Genomic DNA, 26,060 nt, shown 5'->3' on the forward strand with positions numbered 1-26,060 from the left:
TGGGGGGCTTTTGGGGACATGCATGGGGGGCTGCAGGTGTTGGGGTGACCTGGTCAAGCATGTCTGTGTGCATGTGTGTGTGAGGCCTGTGTGAGGCCTGTGTGTGTGCGTGAGGTCTCTGTGTGTGTGTGTGTGAGGTCTGTGTGTGTGAGATGTGCATGTGTGTGAGGTCTGTATGAGCTGTGTGTGTGTGTGAGGTCTGTGTGTGTATGAAGTGTGTGTGTGTGAGGTCTGTGTGTGTGTGAGGTCTCTGTCTCTGGGGTCTGTGTGCATGTGAGGTCTGTGTGTGTGAGTTCTGTGTGTGTGAGGTCTGTGTGTGTGTGAGGTCTCAGTGTGTGTGTGTGAGGTCTGTGTGTCTGTGTGATGTCTCTGTGTGTATGAGGTCTGTGTGTGTGTGTGAGGTCTGTGTGTGTGTGAGGTCTGTGTGTGTGAGGTCTGTGTGTATGAGGTCTGTGTGTGTGAGGTCTGTGTGTGTGTGTGTGAGGTCTGTGTGTGTGAGGTCTGTGTGTGTGAGGTCTGTGTGCATGTGAGGCCTCTGTGTGTGTGAGGCCTCTGTGTGTGTGTGTGTGGTCCATGTGTGTGTGAGGTCTCTGTGTGTGTGTGTGAGGTCTGTGTGTGTGTGTTTGAGGTCTCTGTATGTGAGGTCTGTGTGTGTGTGTGTTTGAGGTCTCTGTGTGTGAGGTCTGTGTGTGGATGAGGTCTGTGTGTGTGTATGTGAGGCCTGTGTGTGTGTGTGAGGTCTCTGTGTGTATGAGGTCTCTGTGTGTGTGTGTGAGGTCTCTGTGTGTATGAAGTGTGTGTGTGTGAGGTCTGTGTGTGAGGTCTGTGTGTGTGTGAGGACTGTGTGTGTGTGTGCAGTCTGTGTGTGTGAGGTCTGTGTGTATGTGTGTGAGGTCTGTGTGTGTGAGGTCTCTGTGTGTATGAGGTCTCTGTGTGTGTGAGGTCTCTGTGTGTATGAAGTGTGTGTGTGTGTGAGGCCTGTGTGTGAGGTCTCTGTGTATGTGTGAGGTCTGTGTGTGTGTGTGAGGTCTGTGTGTGTGTGAGGTCTGTGTGTGTGTATGAGGTCTGTGTTTGTGTGAGTTCTGTGTGTGTGTGAGGTCTCTGTATGTGTGTGAGGTCTGTGTGTGTGTGTGTGAGGTCTGTGTGTGTGTGTATGAGGTCTGTGTGTGTGTGAGGTCTCTGTGTGTGTTTGAGGTCTGTGTGTGTGTATGAAGTCTGTGTGTGTGTGTGAGGTCTGTGTGTGTGTATGAAGTCTGTGTGTGTGTATGAGGTCTGTGTGTGTGTGAGGTCTTTGTGTGTGTGTGTGTGTGGTCTTTGTGTATGTGTGTGTGAGGTCTCAGTGTGTGTGAGGTCTGTGTGTATGAGCTCTGTGTGTGTGTGTGTGAGGTCTGTGTGTGTGTGAGGTCTGTGTGTGTGTGAGGTCTGTGTGTGTGAGGTCTGAGTGTGTGTGAGATCTGTGTGTGTGTGAGGTCTGTGTGTGTGTGTGAGGTCCGTGTGTGTGTGTGAGGTCTGTGTGTGTGTGTGTGAGGTCTGTGTGTGTGAGGTCTGTGTGTGTATGAAGTGTGTGTGTGAGGCCTGTGTGTGTGTGAGGCCTGTGTATGTGTGAGGTCTGTGTATGTGTGAGGTCTGTGTGTGTGTATGAGGTCTGTGTGTGTGTGTGAGGTCTGTGTGTATGAAGTGTGTGTGTGTGAGGCCTGTGTGTGTGTGAGGCCTGTGTGTGTGTGAGGTCTGTGTGTGTGTGAGGTCTGTGTGTGTGTGAGGTCTGTGTGTGTGTATGAGGTCTGTGTGTGTGTGTGAGATCTCTGTGTTGTGTGAGGTCTGTGTGTGTGTGAGGTCTGTGTGTGTGTGAGGTCTGTGTGTGTGTGAGGTCTGTGTGTGAGGTCTGTGTGTGTGTGTGAGATCTGTGTGTGTGAGGTCTGTGTGTGTGTGTATGAGGTCTGCGTGTGTGTGTGAGGTCTCTGTGTGTGTTTGAGGTCTCTGTGTGTGTATGAAGTCTATGTGTGTGTAAAGTCTGTGTGTGTGTGTGAGGTCTGTGTGTGTGTGAGGTCTGTGTGTGTGTGAGGTCTTTGTGTGTGTGTGTGAGGTCTGTGTGTGTGTGTGAGGTCTCTGTGTTGTGTGAGGTCTGTGTGTGTGTGTATGAGGTCTGTGTGTGTGAAGTCTTTGTGTGTGTGAGGTCTGTGTGTGTGTGAGGTCCGTGTGTGTGAGGTCTGTGTGTGTGTGTGAGGTCTCTGTGTGTGTGAGGTCTTTGTGTGTGTATGTGTGAGGTCTGTGTGTGTGTGTGTGAGGTCTGTGTGTGTGTGTGTGTGTGTGTGAGGTCTGTGTGTGTGTGTGAGGTCCATGTGTGTGTGAGGTCTGTGTATGTGTGTGGTGTTTATGTAATCTGTGTATATGTGTTTGTACGTGGGGTGTGTGTGTGTGGTTGGGTCCGGTGTCTGTTGGAGTGGGGGATCCATGTGATCTCTGTTCCCTCTCTGTCTCCCCCCCTCTCGCTCCACGCTCACCTGTCCTGCCAAGCAGAGAAGCACTCTATCTCCAATACCCCGGTGAGGATGGTAGAGGGCTCCACCATGATGAAGGCAGGTGGGTTGGCTCCCCGGCTTGTCCAGCATTCAGACGCTGTCCTGTAGCTCAGACCAGGGGTCTGGTGGGTGGTGTGGCCCTGCCCTCACCAGAGCTTGGGGGAGCTCTGGTGATGGGAGTGGCAGCTGGACCAGGGGCCTCGGCTCTGGGCCTGGGGTGGGGCCTGTGTGCCTCCTCTGCTTCGGCACCCCCACCACACGCTGGCCCCTGCTTCCACTAGAAGTCGGCCCTGCATGGTGACTCTAACCCTACACCCCTTGCAGCTTCATTTCCCTTAACCCCGAGGCACACCCAGGGGCCCAGAGGGCCAGCGCGCACGCTCGAACATGCACCCACACGCTCTCATATGCAGCCCAACGTCAACAGGAAGTGAGAGCTCCGTCTCTGGAGGCAGCCAAGTGGGTTACAGGGATTTCTGTGGTTCTAGAAGGCAGGGGTTTAATGCTGAGCATTCTACAGTTCAGAAGGTCGGGATTCCAGTCCCTGTAGGGGATTTGAGTTTCCCCCCTGCCAGAAGGGTGGGTGTGTGGACCTCCCACCTGGGGCCAGATCAAAAAAAAAAGGAAACCCTGGTGGCCTAGTGGCTCAGTGCTACGGCTGCTAACCAAAGGGGGCAGTTCGAATCCGCCAGGCGCTCCTTGGAGACTCTATGGGGCAGTTCTACCCTGTCCTGTAGGGCAGTTCCACCCTGTCCTGTAGGGCCGCTATGAGTCGGAATTGACAGGAGCTGGATAACGGTGGTAAATAGCCAATGGCGACTGTTATTTTTGTTCAAGTGAATAGGGAAGTTGAAAGGGAGGAAGGGAAGACTATTTGGGGGGCTGGGTGGAGAAGGCCAGGAGGTGACAACACCTGAGAGAGCGGGGGAGGGGAGGTGAGGGGTCTCCTGCATCACCCAGACCAGGTTTTGCCCCCAGGAGAAGGGAGGCAGAGGGTATCAACCTCCCAGAGTTGCACCACCCCTGGCCAGGACCGAAGCTGTTTTACCTCGTCCAGTGCACGACCTGCCCAACTGTGTGGAGCGACCTCTGGGGTGGGAATGTTAGGCTGGGTGGAGATACAGGCTTAAATGTCATTCATTTATTCAACAAGTGCTTACTGAGCTCCTGCTGTGTGCATGCACGGGGTGTACCCTGAGGAACCCCATACTCTGGTGTGGATGGCACAAATAACTTATGGGAAAAGCAAGGCAGAGCGTGGGAAGCTGTGAAAGAGCAGTTTTAATCCGAGGCCTCACTGAGGAGGTGACATTTGAGCAAAAACCCGAAAGATGGGAGGGAGGCATCCAGACATCTGAAGGAAGAGTGTGCCAGGACAGAGGGAACAGCCTGTGCAAAGGCCCTGAGGCAGGACTGTGCCTGGCATGCTGAACAGGGAGGAGGCCGTGAGGCTGGATTGAGTGAGTGAGGGCAAGAAAGAGGAGGGGAGGGCAAGGAGGGGCCGGGGCAGGTCATGCACGGTCCTGTAGGTGCGGGGAGGACTCAGGCTTTCACCTGAGGGTCGGAGGTCATGGGAGCCCTGGGGGGCGGTGGGCAGAGCAGGCTCGGGCCAACTTGGTGCTCACGGGCTCCCTCTGGCGGCCCTGAGGAGGACAGCCCGTGGGTGCAGGCAGACTCCGTGCTCACGGGCGCCCTCAGACGGCCGTGGGAGGACAGACTAGAGGCGCTGGAGACCCAGGCAGGGTGACTCCGCTCGTCCAAGGGTGCTGATGGGGTGGGCGGGGGGGTGGGGCGTGGATTCAAGTGTGTTTTGAAGGCAGAGCCCACATGGTTTGTAGTTGGATGGCATGTGGGGATGAGAGAGAGACAGGTTGGAGCTCCCCCTGACCAAGGTGGGAGGACACGGCAGGGGCACATGGGTGTCGGGTCTTGGACTTGGTGAGTTGAGGCTCCCGTGGGACCCTGAGGGCTGATGTCGAGGAGGCAATGGGATACAAGTCTGGAGTCCAGGACGAGGTCCGGGTGGAGGTGGACCCCAGGGCCCATCGGCACTGGCGGAGTTTGGAGCTGTGAGCCAGGGTGGGGTCCTGGGAGCCAGTGTAGTTGGAGCAGAGGGGGGACTCGGCCTGAACGTCGGAGATGGGGGTGGGGAGGAGAGCCAGGTGACCCTGGGGTCCTGGAAACCGCAGGAGAATGGGGCTCTCAGGCATCCAGTGAGAGCCAGGAGAATGGAAGCCCACAAGGAGTTCAGTTCTTACATCCACCACTTGGGGGCATGGTCAGAGCCATGGCGGCAGTCAGCCCTGGGCGGACTCAGTCTCCCCACATGGTTTTTATAAGCCAAGGTTGAGGGAGATGCTAGCTATGGGATTGCCACTCTGACAGCTCTCATGGGCAAGGACACTCATTTAAAGAAGGCATAGTTCTTTGTGTTGAAATGGGTGCCTCTACATTATACGTTGAGGAAGGAGGCAGTGGTCTGGGACGGGCAGATGTGAGGCTGGGAATGTGAGTCTGCTGGCCAGAGTTTGAGTCCTGGTGTCACCACAGGCAAGGCACAGCCTCCCTTGGACCCACTTTGCTCCTGTGAGGAGTGGAAACGAGTAAGGCTGTCTGACAGGAGTGGGATGGGACCAGGGCCTGGAGACAGTAGTTTGGTGGCTGAGCGAAGGATGGCATTCAGAAGACAGAGGGACGAGGTTGAGTCAGGATGGATGGCAAGTATGGGGCCTCAAAAACTGAAAAGAAGAATTTAGACTGTTGCCCTCGGCACTGGGGAGCTATGGAAGGATGTTGAGTGAGGGAGGGCCATGTCAAGGATGGTGCACTGGCACCTCTGGCACGACCTGCAATGACTGCTTGGCCTCTGCCCTGCTGGCTCCCCTCCCTGGCTTGGCCATGAGCGTGGTGGGAGGCATGGGGCGGGCGGCTGGCTGCTGCGTAACGCTGTACTCTCGTGCCAGCCATGTACTCGGTCGAGATCACGGTGGAGAAGGACAAGGTGACGGGGGAGACGAGGGTGCTGTCCAGCACCACCTTGCTCCCCCAGGAGCCGTTCCCTCAGGGCATCAAGGTCTACGAGGACGAGACCAAAGGTATGAGCGAACCCCCGCCCCCTGCTCCCCACACACCACGACTCAGCTGGAATCGGGAACTCGGACCACAGGCCCATGGAGCTGCCAGTAGATGTGTGGGGCCATGACACGTGTGTCATCACCAGGTGGAGGCAGGATGTATGGGGCCAGGACACGTCATCACTGATGGTGGAGGGTGTGAGGATTCAGGACACATATGTCATCACCAGGTGGGGGCAGGATATGTGGGCCCGGGACACGGGTGTTGCCACCAGGTTGGGGGAAGGAACACAGGTCCAGAACATGCATATTGTCACCAGGTGGGGGAGGGTATGCAGGCCCAGAACACGTGTGTCATGACCACATGGGGGAGGATGTGTGGGCCTGGGACATGCCTGTCATCACCAGATGGGGGAGGGTATGTGGGTCCAGGACATGTGTGTCATCACCAGGTGGGGGCAGGATGTGTGGGGCCAGGAGACGTGTGTCATCACTAGTGGGGGAGGGTATAAGAGTCCAGGACACATGTGTCATCACCTGGTGGGGGAGGTATGTGGATCCAGGACATGCGTGTCATCCCCAGGTGGGGGAGGGTTGTGGCCCAGGACACACATGTCATCACCAGGTGGGGGAGGGTTGTGGCCCAGGACAGGTGTGTCCTCCTGTTCTAGGTGGTCACTGTGGAGATTGCATGGGTCCCAGACCCCGGTTTGATGATGCAGATGCTGTCCCGGGCCAGGGTCTCATCACACAGGGCCTGCTGTTGTTGGGCTGAGAGCCTGTTCTGGCATGACCTTGAGGCCTGACCATGTATTGGTGCTGGGTTAGGCTCTGAGGTTTAACCTTGGGTCCTCGGGGGCACCCGGCCAGCAGGCCCAGCAGCAGCTCACTGATTATTACGGTTGTGATAAAGACTATGATAAGCCCAGAGACATACAGGGCAGGGAGGAGCCAGGGAGGCTTCTCAGAGAAGGAATTCTTGGAGCTGAGGCCTGAGAGATGAGAAGGAGCACAGCACGTGCAAAGGGCCTGGGGTAGGATGGAGTTTTCAGGGTGGAGGAACTGAGGGGTGCCCAGGGGGCTGATGCTCAGAGTGGAGAGAAGGACTTTGAGTTGAAGCTGGGGGCCCCCAGGGCGGTATCCTGAGGGACTACCTGTGTGTCTGTGAGCCTTGGGCTGGCGGCTGTGGCACCCAGATGTGATTTGGTTTGAAGGCTCCCTCTGGTGGCCATGGGAGCTGTCCACGAGGAAGGGGGGAACCTGGGAGGAGGAGAGAGGCCTTGAGCGGAAGCCCCAAAGCCTGTTATTTATTTTTTTCCATCGAGATGTAGTTCACATACCACACAGTTCAGCGCATTCACAGAGTTGTGCAAGCACCACCACCACAGCCTACTTCTAGAACATTCCATCACCCCAAGAGGAAACCCCGAGCCCATTAGCAGTCTGCCCATTCCCCCTCCCCCAGCCCCTGGCACTTTCTGTCCCCATGGATTTGGCCCCACCTGGTAGGATGGTATTTCACATAAAAGGAATCCTACACCAGGGGGCCTTTCGTGACTGGCTCCCTTCACTAAGCTTAGTATTCTCAAGGTTCATCCTGTCACATCATATATCACACCTTCGTTCCCCTTCGTGGCCGAGTCGTATTCCATTGTGCAGATGTACAACATTGTGTTCACCCATCGCCTGTTGTCGGTTGACACTGGGCTGTGCCCATATTCTGGCTGTTGTGAACGTTCTTGCACGCTTTTGTGTGGATGTGCGTTTTCGTTTCTCCCAGCTACGTACCTAGGACTGGAATCGCTGAGTCACGTGGTAACTCCGCGTTTGACCTTTAGAGGAGCCCCCAGACTTTTCCACAGAGGCTGCACCGCTTGACATTCCCACCAGCAGCGGATGAGCTTTCCAGTTTCCCCACATCCTCACCAATATTTGTTGTTGTTAAATGTCATCCAGTCGGTTCCGACTCACGGCGACCGACGTACAACAGAACCAAACCCTGCCCGGTCCCGCACGATCCTCACAGTCGTTGTTATGCTTGAGCCCCTTGTTGCAGCCACTGTGTCAACCCACCTCGTTGAGGGTCTTCCTCTTTTCCGCTGACCCTGTACTCTGCCAAGCATGATGTCCTTCTCCAGGGACTGATCCCTCCTGGCAACATGTCCAAAGTATGTGAGATGGAGTCTCCCCATCCTCGCGTCTAAGGAGCGTTCTTAGAAGCCAACACAAGCCGTTGTCCTTTTTATTGTTATTACTGCTATTATTATTTTTTATAGTCATCCTAGTGCATGCGAAGTCGTACCTCATTGTGGTTGGGATTCCCAAAGCCTCTGTTCTGAGAGGCTCTTTGGGCCTCTGGAGCACCCAGATACCATTAAAGGGGTCCCACCGCCAGCTTGAGGGCAGCTTTGGGGCGTAGACTTGGACTGAATTCCGGCTCCTGCTCTCCCCAGCTGTGAGGTGCTGAGCAGGCCCCATGCGCCTCATCCCCTGGGCTGGAGTGACCACTGGTGGCCACAAGAGGGCAGAGGAGACATACGTTCACACAGTATATCTTCAGTATCAGCTGCTCAGACCACTGGGGATTCAGGACTGGCCAGACTGGACTTTGGTTGCTCAGCAATGGAAACGTGACCCGTTTCCATGGCAACCCAGGGCTTGGATTCCTCTCTTGGGGCCATGACCAGTGGGAAACCCTCAACTCAATTCTGTGATACCTGGGCACACCCCACCCTCTGGGCCTCCAGTCCCGAGTCACTGTGAGGACTTGAAGCAGGGACACACCTCCCCAGGGGTTTGGAAACTGAAAGTGGAGAGCACTTTCCTTCTTGCTGGAAGCCGAGAACAGGAACCCTGACCCTTGGTCAGGGAGGAGGCGAGTCCCTGGGACAACCCATTGTGTCCCTCCCTGCTCCTCAAGCATTCCAGCGAGCTTGCAGGGTTGTTATCTGGGGCTGGGGTCAGACTACGGCTAGGAATTCCTCCCTGGCGCTGGAATCTGGGTTCTTTGAGACAGCAGCCCATCTCAGAAAATGACAGGTCAGAGACACAGACGAGTGAAGTTGGTAGAGATTTTGAAAAACACACTTAACAAGATATATAAAACTCTACCTGCTCTAACACAGGTGAATATTTTTAGAAAGTGACTGTGTCCTAAGTTGTAAAGCAGGTTGTAAGAACTGTTAAAAAGTTTTTATTTTGTGAGCTGTGTTCCGTCACCACAGCCTTCCACTCCCTGGAATTTAAAAACAACTTTCTAAATAAATCTTGGGTTAAAAGGGCAATCATAATGGAAATTACATACTATTTACTCTTGAAAGAGAATGACATAATCTATAGGATACAACCCAAGCAGAACTCAGAGGAAGAAGTGTAGACTTTGTTGCGCTTACTGTCAGGGGCCGCCCAGTCAGTTCTGAATCATAGTGACCCTGTGTGCAACAGAACCAAACACTGCCTGCTCCGCGCCAGCCTCACAATCGTTGTTAAGTTTGAACCCATCGTTGCGGCCACTGTGTCCATCCATCTCTTTGAGGGTCTTCCTCTTTTTCACTGACCTTCTACTTTACCAAGCATGATGTCCTTCTCCAGGATGTGTCCAAAGTATGTGAGACATAGTCTCGCCATCCTTGTTTCTAAGGAGCATTCTGGCTGCACTTCTTCCAAGACAGATTTGTTTGTTCACGCTTATTAGCATACAAAAAAGATTGGGTGAAATGTACTAAACTTTAATTCAAAAGCAATCAAGTAAATCCAATGAGGTGAAAAACTCTTAATTTTTGTGATTCCTAACCCCTGGTTCCCCAGGATAGGTTCTACTTGCTCACGTAGAAGAAAGAGATCTAGGCTGAGACAAAGGGCAGGAGTCTAGCTCAGGCCATCTGTGCGGCCTTTGCCAATTGCTTCCCCTTTCTGAACCCCTGTCTTCACTATCTTACAATGGAAAAGAAAATAGAACTACTCTGTCGGGTGATTGCAGGAGAGCTAGGTCAGCTGAGGAATACGGAAATGCTTCGGAATGCAGGACAATGAAATTGCAATTCATTTATTTTCAGCCTCCCTTGGTTTCTAATAAATGCTTTTACAACTATAAGTTTTCCTCTGCATACCACTTTGGCTGCATCCACAGATCCTAATAGATGGTTTTAATGGTCAGTTAGTTCTAAATGTGGAATTTAGTTCATGATTTCCTCTTTAACTTTGAAGACAATGTTATCTGTTTCAGCACTGTAAAAAGTTTTTGCACTTTGCCTAGGCCTTCCCTGGTGCCCGGGAGCCAGCTCACTCTCTGTCTCTCCCTGCACAGTGGTCCATGCTGTGGATGGCACTATGGAGAACGGGATCCACCCACTGAGCTCCTCTGAGGTGGATGAACTCATCCACAAGGCAGATGAGGTCACACTGAGCGAGGCAGGGTCCACAGCTGGGGCATCAGAGACCCGGGGGACCATGGAGGAGGCCGTCCGGACCACGCCCTCCCGTCGGGAGATCACCGGGGTGCAGGCTCAGCCGGGTGAGGCCACATCGGGTCCACCAGGGGTCCAACCTGGCCAGGAGCCCCCAGTCACCATGATCTTCATGGGCTACCAGAACGTGGAGGATGAGGCCGAGACCAAGAAGGTGTTGGGGCTTCAGGACACCATCACAGCAGAGCTGGTGGTCATCGAGGACGTGGCTGAGCCCAAGGAGCCCGCACCACCCAACGGCAGTGCCGCTGAGCCCCCTGCCACCACAGGCTCCAGGGAGGAGAACCAAGCAGGGCCCGAGCTCCCCGCTAGCGACTCCCAGGACCTCGACATGAAGAAGCAGCGCTGTAAATGCTGCTCGGTCATGTGAGCTGGCCCAGCCCCCAGCCCCTGGCCCCGCCCTCCGAGCCACCGACACCCACGAGCCCGGCCCCTCCTGGTGCCTGCCCACCCTTCACCTGCCACCTCTTGGGCCCCAGGACGCACGGTGTTGTCACTTCCTTCTGATTTTTCTTTCACTGGAAAGAGAGGGACGGGGTCCCCCACCCCATCACCACCCCCCAACACCCATCCTGAACCACTGAGCCGGGCACCTGCACCTGGTAGGAGACAGATATGGACAGACCTGCTTTTCATGAAACGAGGACCCCTACCCACATCGTGGCAGGTTCACAGATGCAGTTCATACCCACGATGGTCCCGGTGGCATGATCCCGGCCTCGACGTGGCCTCAGCCAGCTTGCCACCCTCTGGGCTTCCTTCCCGTGCCTTCCTGCCACTTCCGCCGAGGTATCCTAGAGTAAGGTCTGCCAGAAACGGGGCCCCGTGGGGTTTCTGGCGAAGGCGCTTGTGTCTCCATCAGGGGCTGTGGGTTGAGGCTGTGCCTCTTTGGGGAGTCTTGGTTGGACACCAGGCTCGAGGTCTTGGAACAGAAAATGGGCCCCTCTGGGCACCCCAGCCTGATGTGCCCCCACCCCCCATGCCCTCCTTGGGCCTGGCTAGTGGATGATGGAGCCTGGAGAGGGGGAAGGGAGCCCTGGAGACACACACTCCCCAACCCCATCCGGGCCTGTAGCCCCAGGCTTCCTTCTGCATGGGGCAGGCCAGGGGTCTTTGAGCTGCCCCCTGCCCAAGGCAGGGATCACGTGAGCCACTTTTGGTCCCCAGCTCCCACCCCCACTGGGCCCTCCTTCCTCCTGGTGCTAATTTGGGGACCCTAGGGGGCCACTCCCTGGCCTCTTGTCCAGTCTGCTTGGGCCGGAATCCTGGGTCCCCCTGCCCGACCACACCCCAAAGACCAGGCCCTACCTGCCAGACCTGCTCAGCTTGGAGCATTTGCGGGTAGTGGAGTGGGGTGTAGCCTGTCGGGGAGGCTGCTGGAGCAGGAGACCCCCATTTGCCACCCAGCCTGGGGTGAGCCTGCTCCTTGCCCCCCCTCACTGGAAGGGGTGAGGGGCTCCCCTGCTGGGGGCAGCCAACACTCAATGTGCACTTGTGTCTCCCTGGGTGCAGCCACACTTGTTCCCAGAGGTGTATTCGTGCACATTCTCACAGATACCCTCCTCTCACGTGTTGGCTTTGAACCACCAGGCCCCATCTTATACCCTTCCCTAGGGGTCTCCAGCCTGGTGCCCAGTGCCCAGGCCACCTCTTGGTCCAGTTGCCACCCCCAGTCTCAGCAGGGCAGAGGCAGGAACCACCTCTGACCTAAGCCTGGTTCTAGCCTCAGCTTGGCCACTCTCAGTGGCTGGGAGGAGAGGCTTTCCCTTAGGGGTGCCCCTGGGCAGTGGCTGTGGACCCCTCCTGTCCCTCCCTCTAGCCTGCCCCGAGTCCCTCGAGCTGTGAGCCTCTGCTGAAAAGTGCCCTTGCTGCCCCCTTTCTGCTTTTGATGTGTGACAAGGCCCCCGATGTTCTTGATTTTCCCAGAGAAGCAAATAAACAGTGTGAACAGCTGAGTTCCTGGAGTTATTGGATTTCCCCCTGGTTGGGGAGGGTGTGTCAAAGCCAGAGGGTAGGGCGTGGCCACAGCAGTGGAGCCATTAAAGGGGAGGCTGAGTCAGGGCCCCGGTGAGCTGATATCACCTGCCTGCAGCCCGCTCCCTCTCAGGCTCACCTTGGGTGCTGTGGGGTAGGAGGCATTGGTAGACTCCCACCAGGTACCTGACTCCATCATTCAGCTTCACCTGTGCCCACCTGAGCAGCACCTGGCCAGGTAAGGCCTGGGGGGGAGGGCAGCTACTGGGCAACAGACCTGCTTTCTGTTTCCCACAAAGTCATTGTTTTCTGCACCTGTCTCTGCGCCATCCTTTGGCTGTGTGTGAGGCTCCCCTTTGGTGGGTTCACAGCCCCCAGAAGGGGAGGAGGGGTCCCCACAGGCCCCCAACTCTGCAGAGAAACCAGTCCCTGGGAAATAGTTGAGGGGACAGGGTAGGGCGTGTTTATAAGGGCTGCCATTATGCTCAGAGGAAAGGCCTCCTCTGAATTTTTCTCAGTGTGACTTTGGAGAAGTCACTGTCCCTCTGGGTCTCAGTTTCCTCATCTGTAAAATAGGCTTTGTGAACTCTGAGTGGGAGGCCAGACCTGGTCTGGGAGCAGGACAGTTGGTTCCTCATCTCCACATTAGCCCTAGGTGACTACCTGTCTTTGCCTACTTGGGCCTCAGTTTCCCCATCTGAGCAATGGGAAGGTGAAGATTGTGGAAGGCATAAGGTAGCAGGGATCTCTGGTTCAAATCCCACCCTCATCACAGACCACTTTGTGCCTTGGACAGGATTTTAAGCTTTCTGTGCCTCAGTTTCCATATCTGCAAAACAGGGATAAAGGTTCTTGAAGGGGTGTTGGAAAGAGCCGACAAAGCTGTAGCAGCCCAGGTTTGACACCACCAGCACTGTGTTACAAGTTCAAACTGTTACCCTGGCCTGGATCTTTTCTCCAGACCATTCTCCAATCTCCTACCTGGGGTAGCCACCAGTCTGGGGGCCCGTTGGAAAGAAGAGACTGAGGTTCAGAGGGGCCCCATGGGCAGGTCAGGACCCAGCTCCAGCCATTGGGCTGTAGTGTAGGATGGAAGACACAGCCCCCTCACTGTGTCCCCCCCCCCCGGAAGACCTGTCACCCACCTCGAGCCTCAGTGTTCTTCTGTCATGTCAGTGGGCCTGGGCCTTGCCCATCCAGCCAACGTTCACTGGCACTTCTGATATCCTTCTTGGGCCTTTTACTTGGAAGTAGCCTGGGGACCCTCCCAGTGGCCCTGAGGGAACCAGCTACTGGGACATCCTCATTTCACAGAGGAGAAAATCAAGGCTCAGAGAGCTCGTGTGGGATTTGACCCAGGCCCAGCTGACCCCCTCAGAGGTCTGAGAAAGGGGTTGTCTGGGGGGATGGAGCCATGTGGAAAATTGGGGATTTGGGCTCAGCCCCCCTCAAAACATGCAGCTGATGCATGGGCCTGGCTGTGTGACCCCTGGCAAATGATGTGTCCTCTCTGAGCCTCGATTTCCTCGTTTGTAAAGTGGGAGGCCTCCCAGTGGCAAAAGTGATCTTGAGGGACCAGGGGAGTTCTGGCTGTCTGCAGGGCGTGTGGGCCAAGGATAGCTGCAGTGGGCATGGTGCCCGCCCTCACCCTGCTGGGTATCATCTTTCTTCCTCTCGCCCTGGACTTTGTTTCCCAGCCTAGGTGGGGCCAGGAGGAGGGGTGCACCTACCACCGCTGGGTGGGGCCTTGGTTCCTTGACAACCTGGTGGGCAGGGCGGGGCAGGGAGGCCTCAATGAACAACGAGGGAGCTGGAGCCAGGGCTCAGAGCTGCTGGAGTTGGAGCTTGCAGGTGAGGCTGGGGACTCGGGGGACCAGGAGTGGCATGAAGCTGAGTGGGGGTGCTGTGAGGGGCGGGGGCCCTGTGAGAGGTGGGGGTGCTGTGAGGGGTGCTGCAAGTGATGGGGTGCTGTGAGGGTGGGGGTCCTGTGTGGGGTGGGAGTACTGGATGAGGTGAGGTCTGTTTTTGGCATGGGCAAGATCCTATCAGTTGACAGCATCTGCTCCCCATGGGGACGCTTGAGGTGCAGGGTGCCCTGTGGTAAAGACACTCCCTCCCCTTTTGGCCCAGCTGGGGTCTCAAGCTGGTGGAGTCCTCCTCTCTCTTCATCCTGGGGACATTGTGGCCTCGGGGTCCGTGTCCTCCCCACCCCACCCCTTCCCAGGGGGAGTAGAGGCCCCTGTCCCCAGACCCTGCTGGGGCCTCCGTTTCGACCCCAGGCCTGAACCCTGAGCTCTGACTCTGCTGAGGGGAGGGGCCTGAGGTCCCCTGTCAGTCCTGGGATCCCAGAGGCTTCTAGGGAAGCACTTGTCAGTGCCAGTCATACCCTGGACAGCAAACAGCCCCCTAACCAGGACACAGGGTCTGGTCTGGGGACAGAGGAGGGGTGGGCTGAGCCCATCTACGCGTGGTCTCTGCCTGGGCTGTGGGGCTCAGCCTGGGTCCCAGGGTTGGGGCTGGGGGCTCAGATTGGGATCCCCCGAGGTCAGGGCAGGGACTCAGCCTGGGTCCTGGAGGTGGGGCTGGGGGGTCTCAGGTGGGGATCCAGTGGGGTCGGGGCAGGGGTTTGACCCTGGGTGCAGGGAGTCAGGGTAGGTCTCAAGGCATTGGGGGCTCTGCCCAGCCAGGAGCACTACAGCCTTGAGTGATGGGCAGAAGAAGCCCAGGAGGCCCCTGCTGTGTGACCCAGCCAAGCCTTGCCCCATCTGACCCTCAGGCCCCTCTAGGAGGCCTTTGACCCATGGGCGGGAGGCCAGTGGGGGTGAAGAGGAATCAGCTGCATGGCACCAGGGGCCATAAACCCTGTTTCAGTCAAGTATCGACAGGGGTGCAGGGCGAGTTGGGAGGAGCAATGGGGGGCCTTCCTGGAGGAGGAGGAGGCAGCTGAGGGCACTAGAGCTTCAGAACCTATTGCTTTGCCACTTGGTGTGTGATCTCAGGTGAGGGACTTCCCCGCTCCGGGCTCTATTGCCTTGGCTGGAAGCTGGGGACAAAAGTGGCCCCGTTCTTCAAAGGAGTAAAGAAGGATGCAGTGTAAGGGGCTTGGCACAGGGGGAATAACTCGGGAACGCAGGCTCGCTGTGACTGCTGGTATTGCTCATGTGCCCGGGGTCCCCCATGCCTTGAAGGAAATGCTTTTTGTCCCCGGGTGTTTCTCCTCTCCTCCCTGGAGCCCTGCCAGGGGGTGGCATTGCCCCATTTAACAGATGGGGAGACTCGGGCTTCGCAAGATGAGATGCCTGCCCCAGGGTCACCCCCAAGAAGACCCGTGGACCAGAGGTTAAAATAATATTCACAACCACAGTGGAAACATCTATTGAGCACCCGAGGCCCTGGTGGTGTAGTGGTTAAGAGCTCAGCTGCTGACCAAAAGGTTAGCAGTTGGAATCCACCAGCCTTTCCTTGGAAACTCTATGGGGCAGTTCTTTTCTGTCCTACAGTGTCGAATGGACTTGCTGGCAATGGGTTTGTTTTCTTGGGTGGTGTACACCAGGCTAGGAAGTTGAGTCCTCACGTATGCCCTTTGGAGTGGGTGCTGCCTTGTGCTGCTATGGATACAAAGGTCAGCATGGGGGTGACTTGCCCGAGGCCACAGGTAAGCAGGGACAGAGGGCTTGAATCCAAGGACCTGGGGCCAGAGCCCCACCCCTGCTGGCCTCTGTGAGTCACCCTGGAGAAATGGCCAGAGGAAGGAGTGTGGCCCCACCCCAACCAGGAGACCTGACACCCCTGAGGGCAGGGTGGGGAAGTCCCCTTTGCCAGGAGTTCATATCCAATGTGCATTATAAACCCCGCTGGGTAAACCCGTCCACTCACTCAGCAAACACTCCTGCCACGCCTGCCCTTCCTGGGAAGATCCAGGGAGGGGACAGAGCAGGACCCACCCAGCCTTCCGGTCAGCACTGGGCCAGACAGCAGAATTGGAACTGGAAGGGTGGCCAGAGATTCCCCTGCGTCTAAAATGACCCTGAACCCTGGCCTGAGCACCCAAGGATGGTTGTGTTTGCAGAGACCAATGGCTCTTTTGGCCTGTCTTTATTAAGCACCTGCTGTGTACCAGGCTTTGGGACGGGGGTAGTGGGGGGAGACGCTGCAGGGAGGGAGGGTCCTGGGCTGATGGTTTCGGGTGGGAGGGGATAACCCTTAAATAAAAGCATTCTTCTTTCAAAGATCCGCCCACCCTTCCAATGACTTGAAGGGAATGCCTGTGAGAGGCAGCTCAGCCTTCAAGGCCTCCAGCACCCGCCCATGAGGTGCTACTGCCTCTGGGGACAAAGGCCCAGCCCTGGGATTGTTGCCCAAGCTTGCTTGTTTTGAACATTGTTGTCCTTCCCATAGTCCTTTTAGTACTGGATACATACGAAAGGTTCCATCCTAAGTGCTGTAACTTTGTCCCACAGGACACAGTGTGACTCATTTTACGCCACCTGATGCAGCGTCCCCAGTTCAGAGGGACTACAGTTCTCTCTCTCTTTTTATTGTTGTTCCTGTTAGGTGCTGTCAAGTCGGTTCTGACTCATAGTGACCCTGGGTACTACTTTCTTTCTTTTTATAGACGTTATTTTTTAGAGCAATTTTAGGTTTAGAGAGAAATTACGCAAAGTACAGAGTTCCCATATACTCCAGTCTTAGTCACCTACTGCTGCTATAACAGAAATACCGTCAGCGAGTGTCTTAGTCACCTACTGCTGCTATAACAAATACCGTCAGCGAGTGTCTTAGTCACCTACTGCTGCTATAACAAATACCGTCAGCGAGTGTCTTAGTCACCTACTGCTGCTATAACAAATACCGTCAGCGAGTGTCTTAGTCACCTACTGCTGCTATAACAAATACCGTCAGCGAGTGTCTTAGTCACCTACTGCTGCTATAACAAATACCGTCAGCGAGTGTCTTAGTCACCTACTGCTGCTATAACAAATACCGTCAGCGAGTGTCTTAGTCACCTACTGCTGCTATAACAAATACCGTCAGCGAGTGTCTTAGTCACCTACTGCTGCTATAACAAATACCGTCAGCGAGTGTCTTAGTCACCTAGTGCTGCTATAACAGAAATACCACCAGTGGATGGCTTTAACAGAGATTTATTCACTCACAGTCTAGGAGGCTGGAAGTCTTAATTCAGGGTGCCAGCTCCAGGGGAAGGCTTTCTCTCTCTGTTGTCCCTAGGGGAAGGTCATTGTCATCCATCCTCCCTGGTCAAGGAGCTCCTCAGCACAGGGTCCCCAGGTTCAAAGGACACACTGTTCTTCTGGCTCTTGCGTCTTGGTGGTATCAGGTCCCCATGTCTCTCTCCTCACTTCTCTCTTTTATATCTCGAAAAAGATTGACATAAAATACAACCTAATCTTGTAGATTGAGTCCTGCCTCATTTACATAATAGCCACTAATCCCACCTCATTAATATCATAAAAAAAAAAAAAAAAACCATTACTGACAAGTGGAGTCCAACTCATAGTGACCCTATAGGACAGAGTAGAATTGCCCCATAGGGTTTCCAAGGAGCGCCTGGTGGATTTGAACTGCCAACCTTTTGGCTGGCAGCTGTAGCTCTTAACCACTGCGCCACCAGGGTTTCCTAATAATCGTAGAGGTGGGATAGTCGCATCAGGTGACAAAATGGTGGACAATCACACAATACTGGGAACCATGGACTAGCCAAGCTGACACATGTTTTGGGGACACAGTTCAGTCCACGACAACCCCCCTCCCCTCTGCACAGTTTTCCCTATTATTCTTGCGTCTGTGTGAAACGCTTATTACACTAGGTGAGCTGATGTTGGTATGTAATTATTAACTAAAGTCCACAGTGTCAATGAGGGTTCACTCTTTGTGAGTTTCTTGGGTGGCACTAAGAGTTTGCACCTGACTGCTAACCTAAGGAGCCCTGGCGGTGCAGTGGTTAAGAGCTCGGCTGCTAACCAAAAAGCCTACGGTTCAAATCCACCAGCAGCTCCTTGGAAACAGAGTTCTCCTCTGCCCTACAGGGTTGCTATGAGTTGGAATCGACACAATGGCAACAGGTTTGTTTTTTTCACTAACCTAAAGGTTGGTGGTTCAAACCCGCCCAGGAGTGACACAGAAGAAAGACCTGGCTACCTGCTTCCATAAAGATTACAGTCAAGAAAACCCTGCGGAGCAGTTTCACTTCGGGGTCACCGTGGATCAGACTCCACTGGACGCTGATGGGTTGGGTTTTGGTTGTCACTCTATGTCGTAGAGTCACGTGTCCACCAGAACAGTGTCACCCAGGCCGGTCACACTGCCCTAAAGGTGCCCGATGTCCTACCTATGCACCTTCCTCTCCCCCCAGCCCCTGGCGACCGCAGATCTTCTGCAGCCTCTACAGTTTCCCTTTTCCAGAATGTCCTTCATAGGACAAATACATTTAACTTCTGAAACTGAGCTGCTGTCAAGGCAGCAGATGTAAATAACAGCTCTGGTGGAGCCAGGGGATGGGGCTGTTTGCGGGGTGAGTCACAGCCCAGGCTTCCAAGCCCGTGTACCCCTGGGGAGCCTCTCTTTCTGCAGCTGTAAAAGATGAGGTCCCAGCCTCTGGGCGCCTGGCATGGGCCTGGGCAGGTGGGAGATGCTCAGATGATGGCTTTGAGGGAGGAGACAATCTGGGGGGCTTCCGGGGGGAGGTGTCCTGTGGGCTGCAGCAAAGGAGGCTGTGGAGGAGCCGAGATGGGGGTCCTCAAGGCACAGACAGCTGCAAGAGGAGGTCAGGATTAGGGTGGGGTGCCTACAGAGTGTGGGGTTTGGGCTGAGGCCAGACAGCAACCTTGAGTAACGAGGTGGGGCATGAGAACTTTACCCTGGCGACACAGAGAGCCACAGAGGGGCGAGAGCAGGTGCGTGGCCTTCCAGAACATTCCTGGACACCTGGGAGGAGGGCTGGATCCCCAGGGGCACTGGGTCAAGGTGAGGCTTGGCAGCTGCACCTGATGCCAGCAGGACAAGGTCCAAGGAATTTCCCAGCCCTTCCTGTCTTTATGGGGCCAAGGCAGGAGTTGTCTGGGATGGGGCAAGTGCAAGGAAGAGAACCAGAATGTGAGAGCCAGGGAACCGGGGTCTCTGTCTGGGCCTCAGTTTCCCCACTTGACATTCCTGAGCTAGGAATGGGCCCCTGGGGCATCTGTAAATGTTGGTGAACAGTTAGTGAAGGAGTTTCTGACTGAATGCAATGGGAAAAGGGTCCATGCCTTGGGAGAGACGGGTGAGGGGGCTCTGGGGAGGGGGTGTTTGATCTGGACCTTGAAAACTGAAGCTGACTTGGACACAAGGGAGGGAGGATGTAGAATGCACGGGGTGGGGGGGATCAAATTGTTCACTGTGGTAGGGTGTGGAGTGTTCAAGAGACAAGGGAACGGGAAGCCTGGAATTCTGTCAGAGACACATAAGGATGAGTTGCTGGGTCAGTAAGTGGAAGTCCAGGGATTCAGGCATGGCTGGATCCGGAAGCTCAAACAATGTCTGTGGGGGGCCGTCTCAGTGTTAAGGTGACTTGGTGGCACAGTGGTTAAGCACTCAGCTACTAACTGAAAGGTTGTCAGTTTCAACCTACTAGCTACTCTGCAGGAGAAAGATGCGGCAGTCTCCTTCAGTAAAGACTGCAGCCTTGGAAACCCCATGAGGCAGTTCTACTCTGTCCTGTAGGATTACTATGAGTCAGAATTGACCTGAAGGCAAGAGGTTTACAGGTGTCAGCAAGCCGTGTCCACAGGGGGAACACGTGGCTCCCAGCAGTTCTCAACCTCACCCCATGAGACTAGCAACCCCAGCGGGAAGAGGGTACCAATTTTCTGCATAATTGTAATCAAAGTCTCAGGGTTTTATGCCATTGGCCAGGTTGAGTCACATGTCCATCTATGAACCAATCACAGAGACCAGGGAATGGAATACTCTCATTGGCCAGGCTGGGGCACTTACCTGCTCCTGAACCAATCACAGGGGCCACTTGGCTGGGACTTGGCCTCTTGAGAGACTGGAAATTTTTCCTCTCTTGAAATGCTCCAACCTGGTGCCTTTTGGAGTCTAATGCTTGGGTTAAGAGTTCGGCTGCTAACCAAAAGGTCAGCAGTTTGAATCCACTGGGTGCTCCTTGGAAACCCTATGGGGCACTTCTCTGTCCTATAGGGTCGCTGTGAGTCAGAATTGAGTCGATGGCAATGGCCATAACAAAATACCACAAAGTGAGAGGTTTTCAAGGACAGAATTTTATCCCCCACAGTTCTAGCCCAGAAGTCCAAATCAGGGCCTTGGCCATATAGATTCCGCCTGAGGGCTCTGAGAGAGAAGCTGTTTCCTGCCTCTCTGCTCACGTCTGGCAGCTGCCAGCAGTCCTAGACCCGCCCGCCCCTGTTGTCATGTGGCATCTGCCTTCCCCCTGCGTGTGACTCTGTTTCCCATCTGTCCTTCTCTTCTATGAGACGCCACTCAGAAGGAGTTAAGAACCACCCCACTCTGTCTGAACTCGATTTAATTGATAGCATCTGCTCAGAAAAACACCCCTTCCCCAGACAAGGTCACATTCACAGGGACAGGGTTAGGACCTCAACACATGTCTTTTGGGGGGACACAATTCAACCCATAACACACGGTCATTTCCTTCTAATTTCCTTAGTGAACCTGCAGCATCTCCACTCCAACCGAGGAAGGTCACCCCCAGGATCCCATTGGTGAGGTTGTGACCACTGAGGACATGGACCGAGTGACCAGATACCCCATCTTTGGCATCCCTGACTCGCCCCGCATCACTGGCCCGGCGCTTGATGGGGACATCAGCTACACATTCAAAATGGTGGGCGTGGGGCCGGAGGAGACTGGCTGGGGCCAGGGAAAGCAGCCTGTCTGGCCGGCTAGCCATGAGGCCCGGCTGAACATGATGAGGGCTGGAGCGCCCCACAGCCTGCATGCGTTCCCTGGGAAGCTGTCCCCACAACCACCCTACCCAGAGGATGAGGAGGATGAGGAGATGAAGGCTTACCACCTGGAGGATGCCAGGGACACCTTCCCCAGGCGGCCTCAGGACCTGGAGCGGGACCGCCGAGCGGTCATCCGGGGCCAGGCGGTCAGGAAGAGTGGCACAGTGGCCACGCTCCGAGGCGCCCCAGACCAGGTGGACAGGGCTCCTGACCGCATTCTGTCCCAGTTGCTGGAGGAGAACGCAGTGGACAGGGAGCAGATTGACTTCCTGGCAGCCCGGCAGCAGTTTCTGAGTCTGGAGCGCCCTAACAAGGAGGCCCCTCGGAAGCCCCCATCCGGAGTGGTCCCCGGGGGTGCCCCACAGGGCATCAGCCAGGCTCCCAAGGCCTTCAATGGGCCCCACGTAGCCAATGGGTATGGCGTCGCTGTCGGGCCTCAGGTGAAGGAGGTGGTTGTGTTAGAGAGGAAGAAGGTTCGTGGTTCGCCCGCTGGGTCTGATGTCCGCACGGTGGCTGAGCCTGGCCCCCGCCCCCGGGCAGGGTCTCCGGAGCCCCCCAAGGAGACCCCCATCGAGCGGGAGATCCGGCTGGCCCAGGAACGAGAGGCCGACCTGAGAGAGCAGAGGGGCCTGCATCGGGCGGCCGGCCACCAGGAGCTGGTGGAGATCCCCGCCAGGTCCCTGCTGACCAAGGCGAGTCTGACCGAGGCGCCGCGGCGGGAGAGGAGCCGCTCGTCGCTCTACGTGCAGCGGGACATCGAGCAGGAGACTCAACGTGAGGAGGACCATCGTCGGCAGGGGCTGCAGTGGGGCCGGGCATCCACACCCAACTGGGACTCCAGGGGCCCCCAACCTGAACTCAGAAGGGCCCTCAGCTCTGACTCCGTCCTCAACCTGGTCCCAGACGCCCGAGCAGCCGACCCGGCCCCAGAGGTGAGGAGGGTGGACCGCATCCCGCCCAGTGCCTACCAGCCGTTCCAGAGCCCCGGGAGCGCCCAGCTGCAGTTCGCAGCCTTCGGCGCGTCCGCCAAGCCCCGAGGTCCATCTGCAGACGAGGTCAAGGCCGGGCCTTCTCCAAAGGCCACAGGGCCTCAGAGGCGTGGCTTGGAATCCCCCGGAAAGGGTTCGGGTCCAAACGAAGAGCACTTGAAGGCCCCCCAGAAACCCCCGCGAGCCGACGGGGGTGTAGTGTGGGACGAGTACTTCCGCCTGCGTCCCCTGCGGTTCGGGGCTCCCGATGTGCCCCAGGAGGGGGAGGCCTCTCATGTCTGGCAATGGCAGGTGGCCGGGGCCCCGCCGTTGAGGCTGCAGAAGTCCCAGTCGTCCGAGCTGCTGGAGAGGGAGATGGCCAGCGTGCTGCAGCGAGAGCGCGAGGTGGCCGAGGAGCGGAGGAACGCCTTGTTCCCCGAGGTCTTCTCCACGTCGCCAGGCGAGGGCTCTGGCAACCGGGACTCCAGGCACTCCTCCCAGGCGTCCGGTGAGGAGGGGCCCCGGAAATGGCAGCTTGGCTCGGGGTCTCTGAGACTGGAGCAGGGGAGGCTGAGGCGGTGGAGTTTGGGGATGTCAGGAGGGGCTTCAGGTAGGACGGTGTCCCCTGACTCTGTGCTCCCCCAGTCAGCTGGTCTGTCTACCCGTCCGTCTACTAAAGCTGTAGATTTTGAAGGGAGATGTCGCCTTTGCCTTGTGGTCTTGCTTTATGGATTTGGGTGCCTCGTTATTAGGCACACAGAGGTTTATAGACGTTGTGCCCTTTTGCTCCTTTTTATCAATGTGAATTACCCCCCCCCCCCAAGTTGCTTTTGATTTTTATCACCTTAAAAGTTTGGCCCATCTGTCTGTCGGCAGTTTCTCCTGACTGGTTCTTTCTGTCAATTTGTCCATCTGTTTTCTGGACTAGCTGCCTGGCCTGTCCAGTCATCCAGTCTGGCCCAGCCTCTGGGCCAAAGACTGTGTTCTGGACTCCAGTCTGACAGGTGGGATGCCCACAAGGGGCTCTGGGACCCTCCTTGATGCCCCTTCCTTCCCTCCTACCCCCCAACAGGCATCACAGGCAGCTACTCTGTGTCTGAATCACCCTTCTCCACCCCCGTCCGACTGCACTCAGGCCTGGTATGGACGGTGGAGGCAGAGCCTGATCCCGCAGAAGCACCACCGGAGGCTGCTCGGTTGCAGAGGAAGAAGAAGGAGGTGTGGGTAAGTCCAGAACTGGACACTCCTTGTCCCCCAAGGCCCATTAGAGCCACAGACAGGCAATGGCAGTTGATGGGAGTTACTGGGAGACTCCAGTCTGACCTTTCCCTCACTGCTGGCTGGTGAATGTGCCTGGGTTTATTCACCCCATATGGGAGGTAAAGCCCATCTCTGGGTTTCTGCTCCCAGGGGCTGGGAATATACCACAGATGGGAGTCTTTGTCCCCACCAAGACATCGTCCCCCTGAGTCAAAGGCTGAAGGACGAGCTGTCTTGGAGGAGAACAGTGTTTATCATTCTCGTGATTTTTTAACGTTGTGGTGAAATACACATACAATTTACCATTTTCACCGTCTTCAAACATACAGTTCATTGCAGTCTAGCATGCTCACCTGTCGGGTGACGTGCACCACAACCTATTTCCGGAGCTTTTTCATCTTTCCAAACAGAAGCTCTTCCCGTCATTGGTATTATTTTGATGTGTTATTGTCATAGTTATTTATTACTTCCCACAGTGGGCACCTGACACCAGTACACTGAGCATTAATTAATCCATGCATTAAACCTTGAACACCTTAATAGGAAGCTTTGTCATACGCATTTTACAGAAAAGAAAACCAAGGCACTGAAATCTGAAATCACAGGCACCCAAGATCATGAAGCCTATGAATTTCAGGGCTGGGACTTGAACCCAGGCCTGACTCCAGACCCCCCGCTGATAACTGTTAGGTCACTCTCCTCCCTGGATGGGACGCAGGGGAGATGACAGAGAAAGAGAAAACCAACCTCGGCTGCCTGGTGCTCACAGCCTGGCGTCAGACAAGGACAGTGTGGCCTGGCAGTTCAGGACACAGACTGGAGCCCAGTGACCCAAGTTCAAGTCCCAGCTCTGCCACTTGCCAGCTGTGTGCCCTTGGGCAAACCACTGCCCCTCTCTGACCCTCAGCCTCCTCTTCTGCACAATGAGCAAGATAATAAGAGCACCCTCCTCTCAGCCTCCACATAAGGATGGAGCGAATTAATAGTGCAGGCACTTGGAGCCACAGTCAGGGCCCCATACATGTAGTCTGTCTTTATTATGATGGAAAAAAAGGTAGACCAAGGCCTCACTGACCGGAACAGCATGGTGGGTGGTTTTCAGTTTGGGGTAATCAAGGGACACTTGGGGAGACTGGTGGACAGGGGACACCTTTCCTTCCGTCCCAAGTGGTGACAAACGGGTTGTATATCGAGTTCCAGGCAGGCTCAGGGTGGGGCAGAGGAGTTCCCGGGAACTGATAAGTGTTCTTTTCCTGCAGTACGCGGGCGTCAACCCCTCAGACGACATCAACTTGGGGGTGAGTCTTCCCTTGTTCCGTCTGTGCCCTCCCCTACCCCATGGCATCAGGACCATCAAAAACCTTTCTTCTAGACGTGGGGACTTCACTGATGTCTTCCAATTGGTAGTGTTTGCCTGAGGTGGATTCCGCTGTGATCTGCTCATGATATCTGCCTTAGGCATGGATTATAGAAATGGGACCTGTGTGCTACCTCTTTACCAGATGGTGATGGTTTTTTGAGCAAATTAGGCCCAAGTCAAGGACACTTTGAGTAAAGGAGTCACCTGAGAGTGTGAGAAGCCCACCTACCTCAGTCGATATATGGAAAACATTCGTTACCCTCCTTAACTAGACTCAGTTCAGGGAGGCATTTTCCCTGCCTTTGCACTCAACATGAGTTAACACATGCCTTGGCCATATTACTAGAGGTAGAGGGTCTGAAAGAGGGGAGGAGATTACCCTGCTTGAACCCTGTTCTAGGCCCCTCCTGTGACTTGATGAGGGGCGATATCTGGGGAGGTTAGGACCCTCACGGGAACTCCATACCCCTCTTGCAGATCGTGGAAGCCACACGGGTGACCCGCCACAAGAACGCCATGGCAGAACGCTGGGAAGCTGGCATCTATGCCAGCGAGGATGAAGACTGAGGCTGCTGCTGGAGATGGGGCACCCACCCCTCCTGCCTTGCCAAGACTGCCATCAAGCCCCCACCTTAGAAAATAGGTCCCCGTTTAAATCCACTATCTGAAAACCACAATTACGTGCCAATAATCATGAAGGTGAACGTGCTTTTGGACTCAAGGGTTTTCTTTCCATTCTTATTTCCCTGGAGAAATTTTTTCTGCTTTTTGGGTCTCAAACTGGGGATGAAGCAGGATGCTTGTGGAATCTTCTTCTAAGACTTTGCCAAACACTCTGGAGTCCAAGAAAGAAGGAGACACACTCCCCCGCCTGAAGATGGAATTGGTTCCCACTAGTCTGAGGGTGGAGTGTCTGGTCGATGAGGGTGTTATGGATTGAATTGTGTCCCCCCAAAATATGTGTTGTAAATCCTAACCTCTATCCCTGTGGTTGGAATCCGTTTGGGAATGGGTTGTCTTTGTTATATTAATGAGGCAGGATTAGTGTAGGGTGTGTTTTGAGTCAATCTCTTTTGAGATATAAAAGGGATTAAATGAGCAAGTGAGAAGCAGAGATGAGGAAGATTGATGCTGAGACACATGGAGATCTCAAGGAGCCACGAAAAAGGCTGAAGGGAGAAAGATCTGCCTCCAGAGCTGAGAGAGAGGGAGGAAGCTTTTCCCTGGAGCCTGCAGCCTAAATTCAGACTTCTAGCCTCCTAAACTGCGAGAAAATAAATTACTCTTTGTTAAAGCCATCCAGTTGTGGTATTTCTGTTAGAGAAGCACTGGGTGACTGAGACACCATCCACTGTGGTACTTCTGTTATAGCAGCACTAGGTGACTGAGACACCCTCCACTGTGGTATTCCTGTTACAGCAGCACTAGGTGACTGAGACACCATCCACTGTG

General features: G+C 55.3%; 2 protein-coding genes across 5 annotated transcripts in view; both read left to right on the forward strand.

Annotated features, from left to right (window-relative positions):
• The window catches only part of PALM (paralemmin), a 30,046-nt gene extending 18,032 nt beyond the window's left edge, over nucleotides 1-12,014 (forward strand). For 2 of the 3 annotated variants that reach the window (XM_049876064.1, XM_049876063.1), the window contains exons 7-9: nucleotides 2,518-2,580; nucleotides 5,483-5,614; nucleotides 9,900-12,014. In XM_049876064.1, the coding sequence (XP_049732021.1) occupies nucleotides 2,518-2,580; nucleotides 5,483-5,614; nucleotides 9,900-10,429 (725 nt within the window). In that variant the 3' untranslated portion in view covers nucleotides 10,430-12,014. The remainder of the gene's footprint in view (nucleotides 1-2,517; nucleotides 2,581-5,482; nucleotides 5,615-9,899) is intronic. The other variant, XM_049876065.1, reaches the window with a different exon arrangement.
• A 186-nt stretch (nucleotides 12,015-12,200) lies between these two features.
• Nucleotides 12,201-25,842, forward strand: MISP (mitotic spindle positioning). Of its 2 annotated transcripts, none has more exons than XM_049875768.1 (5): nucleotides 12,201-12,271; nucleotides 20,720-22,496; nucleotides 23,061-23,212; nucleotides 24,508-24,546; nucleotides 25,086-25,842. In XM_049875768.1, the coding sequence occupies exons 2-5, from the start codon at nucleotides 20,798-20,800 to the stop codon at nucleotides 25,173-25,175; spliced, it is 1,980 nt and encodes a 659-aa protein (XP_049731725.1). In that variant the 5' UTR covers nucleotides 12,201-12,271; nucleotides 20,720-20,797; the 3' UTR covers nucleotides 25,176-25,842. The 2 variants fall into 2 exon arrangements, with proteins under 2 accessions (XP_049731725.1, XP_049731726.1); XM_049875769.1 differs by lacking the exon at nucleotides 12,201-12,271 and adding an exon at nucleotides 13,832-13,884.
• The last annotated feature ends 218 nt before the right edge of the window (nucleotides 25,843-26,060 follow it).

Source organism: Elephas maximus, chromosome 3, assembly GCF_024166365.1.
Source record: "Elephas maximus indicus isolate mEleMax1 chromosome 3, mEleMax1 primary haplotype, whole genome shotgun sequence".
In the NCBI taxonomy this organism is placed as follows: domain Eukaryota; kingdom Metazoa; phylum Chordata; class Mammalia; order Proboscidea; family Elephantidae; genus Elephas; species Elephas maximus.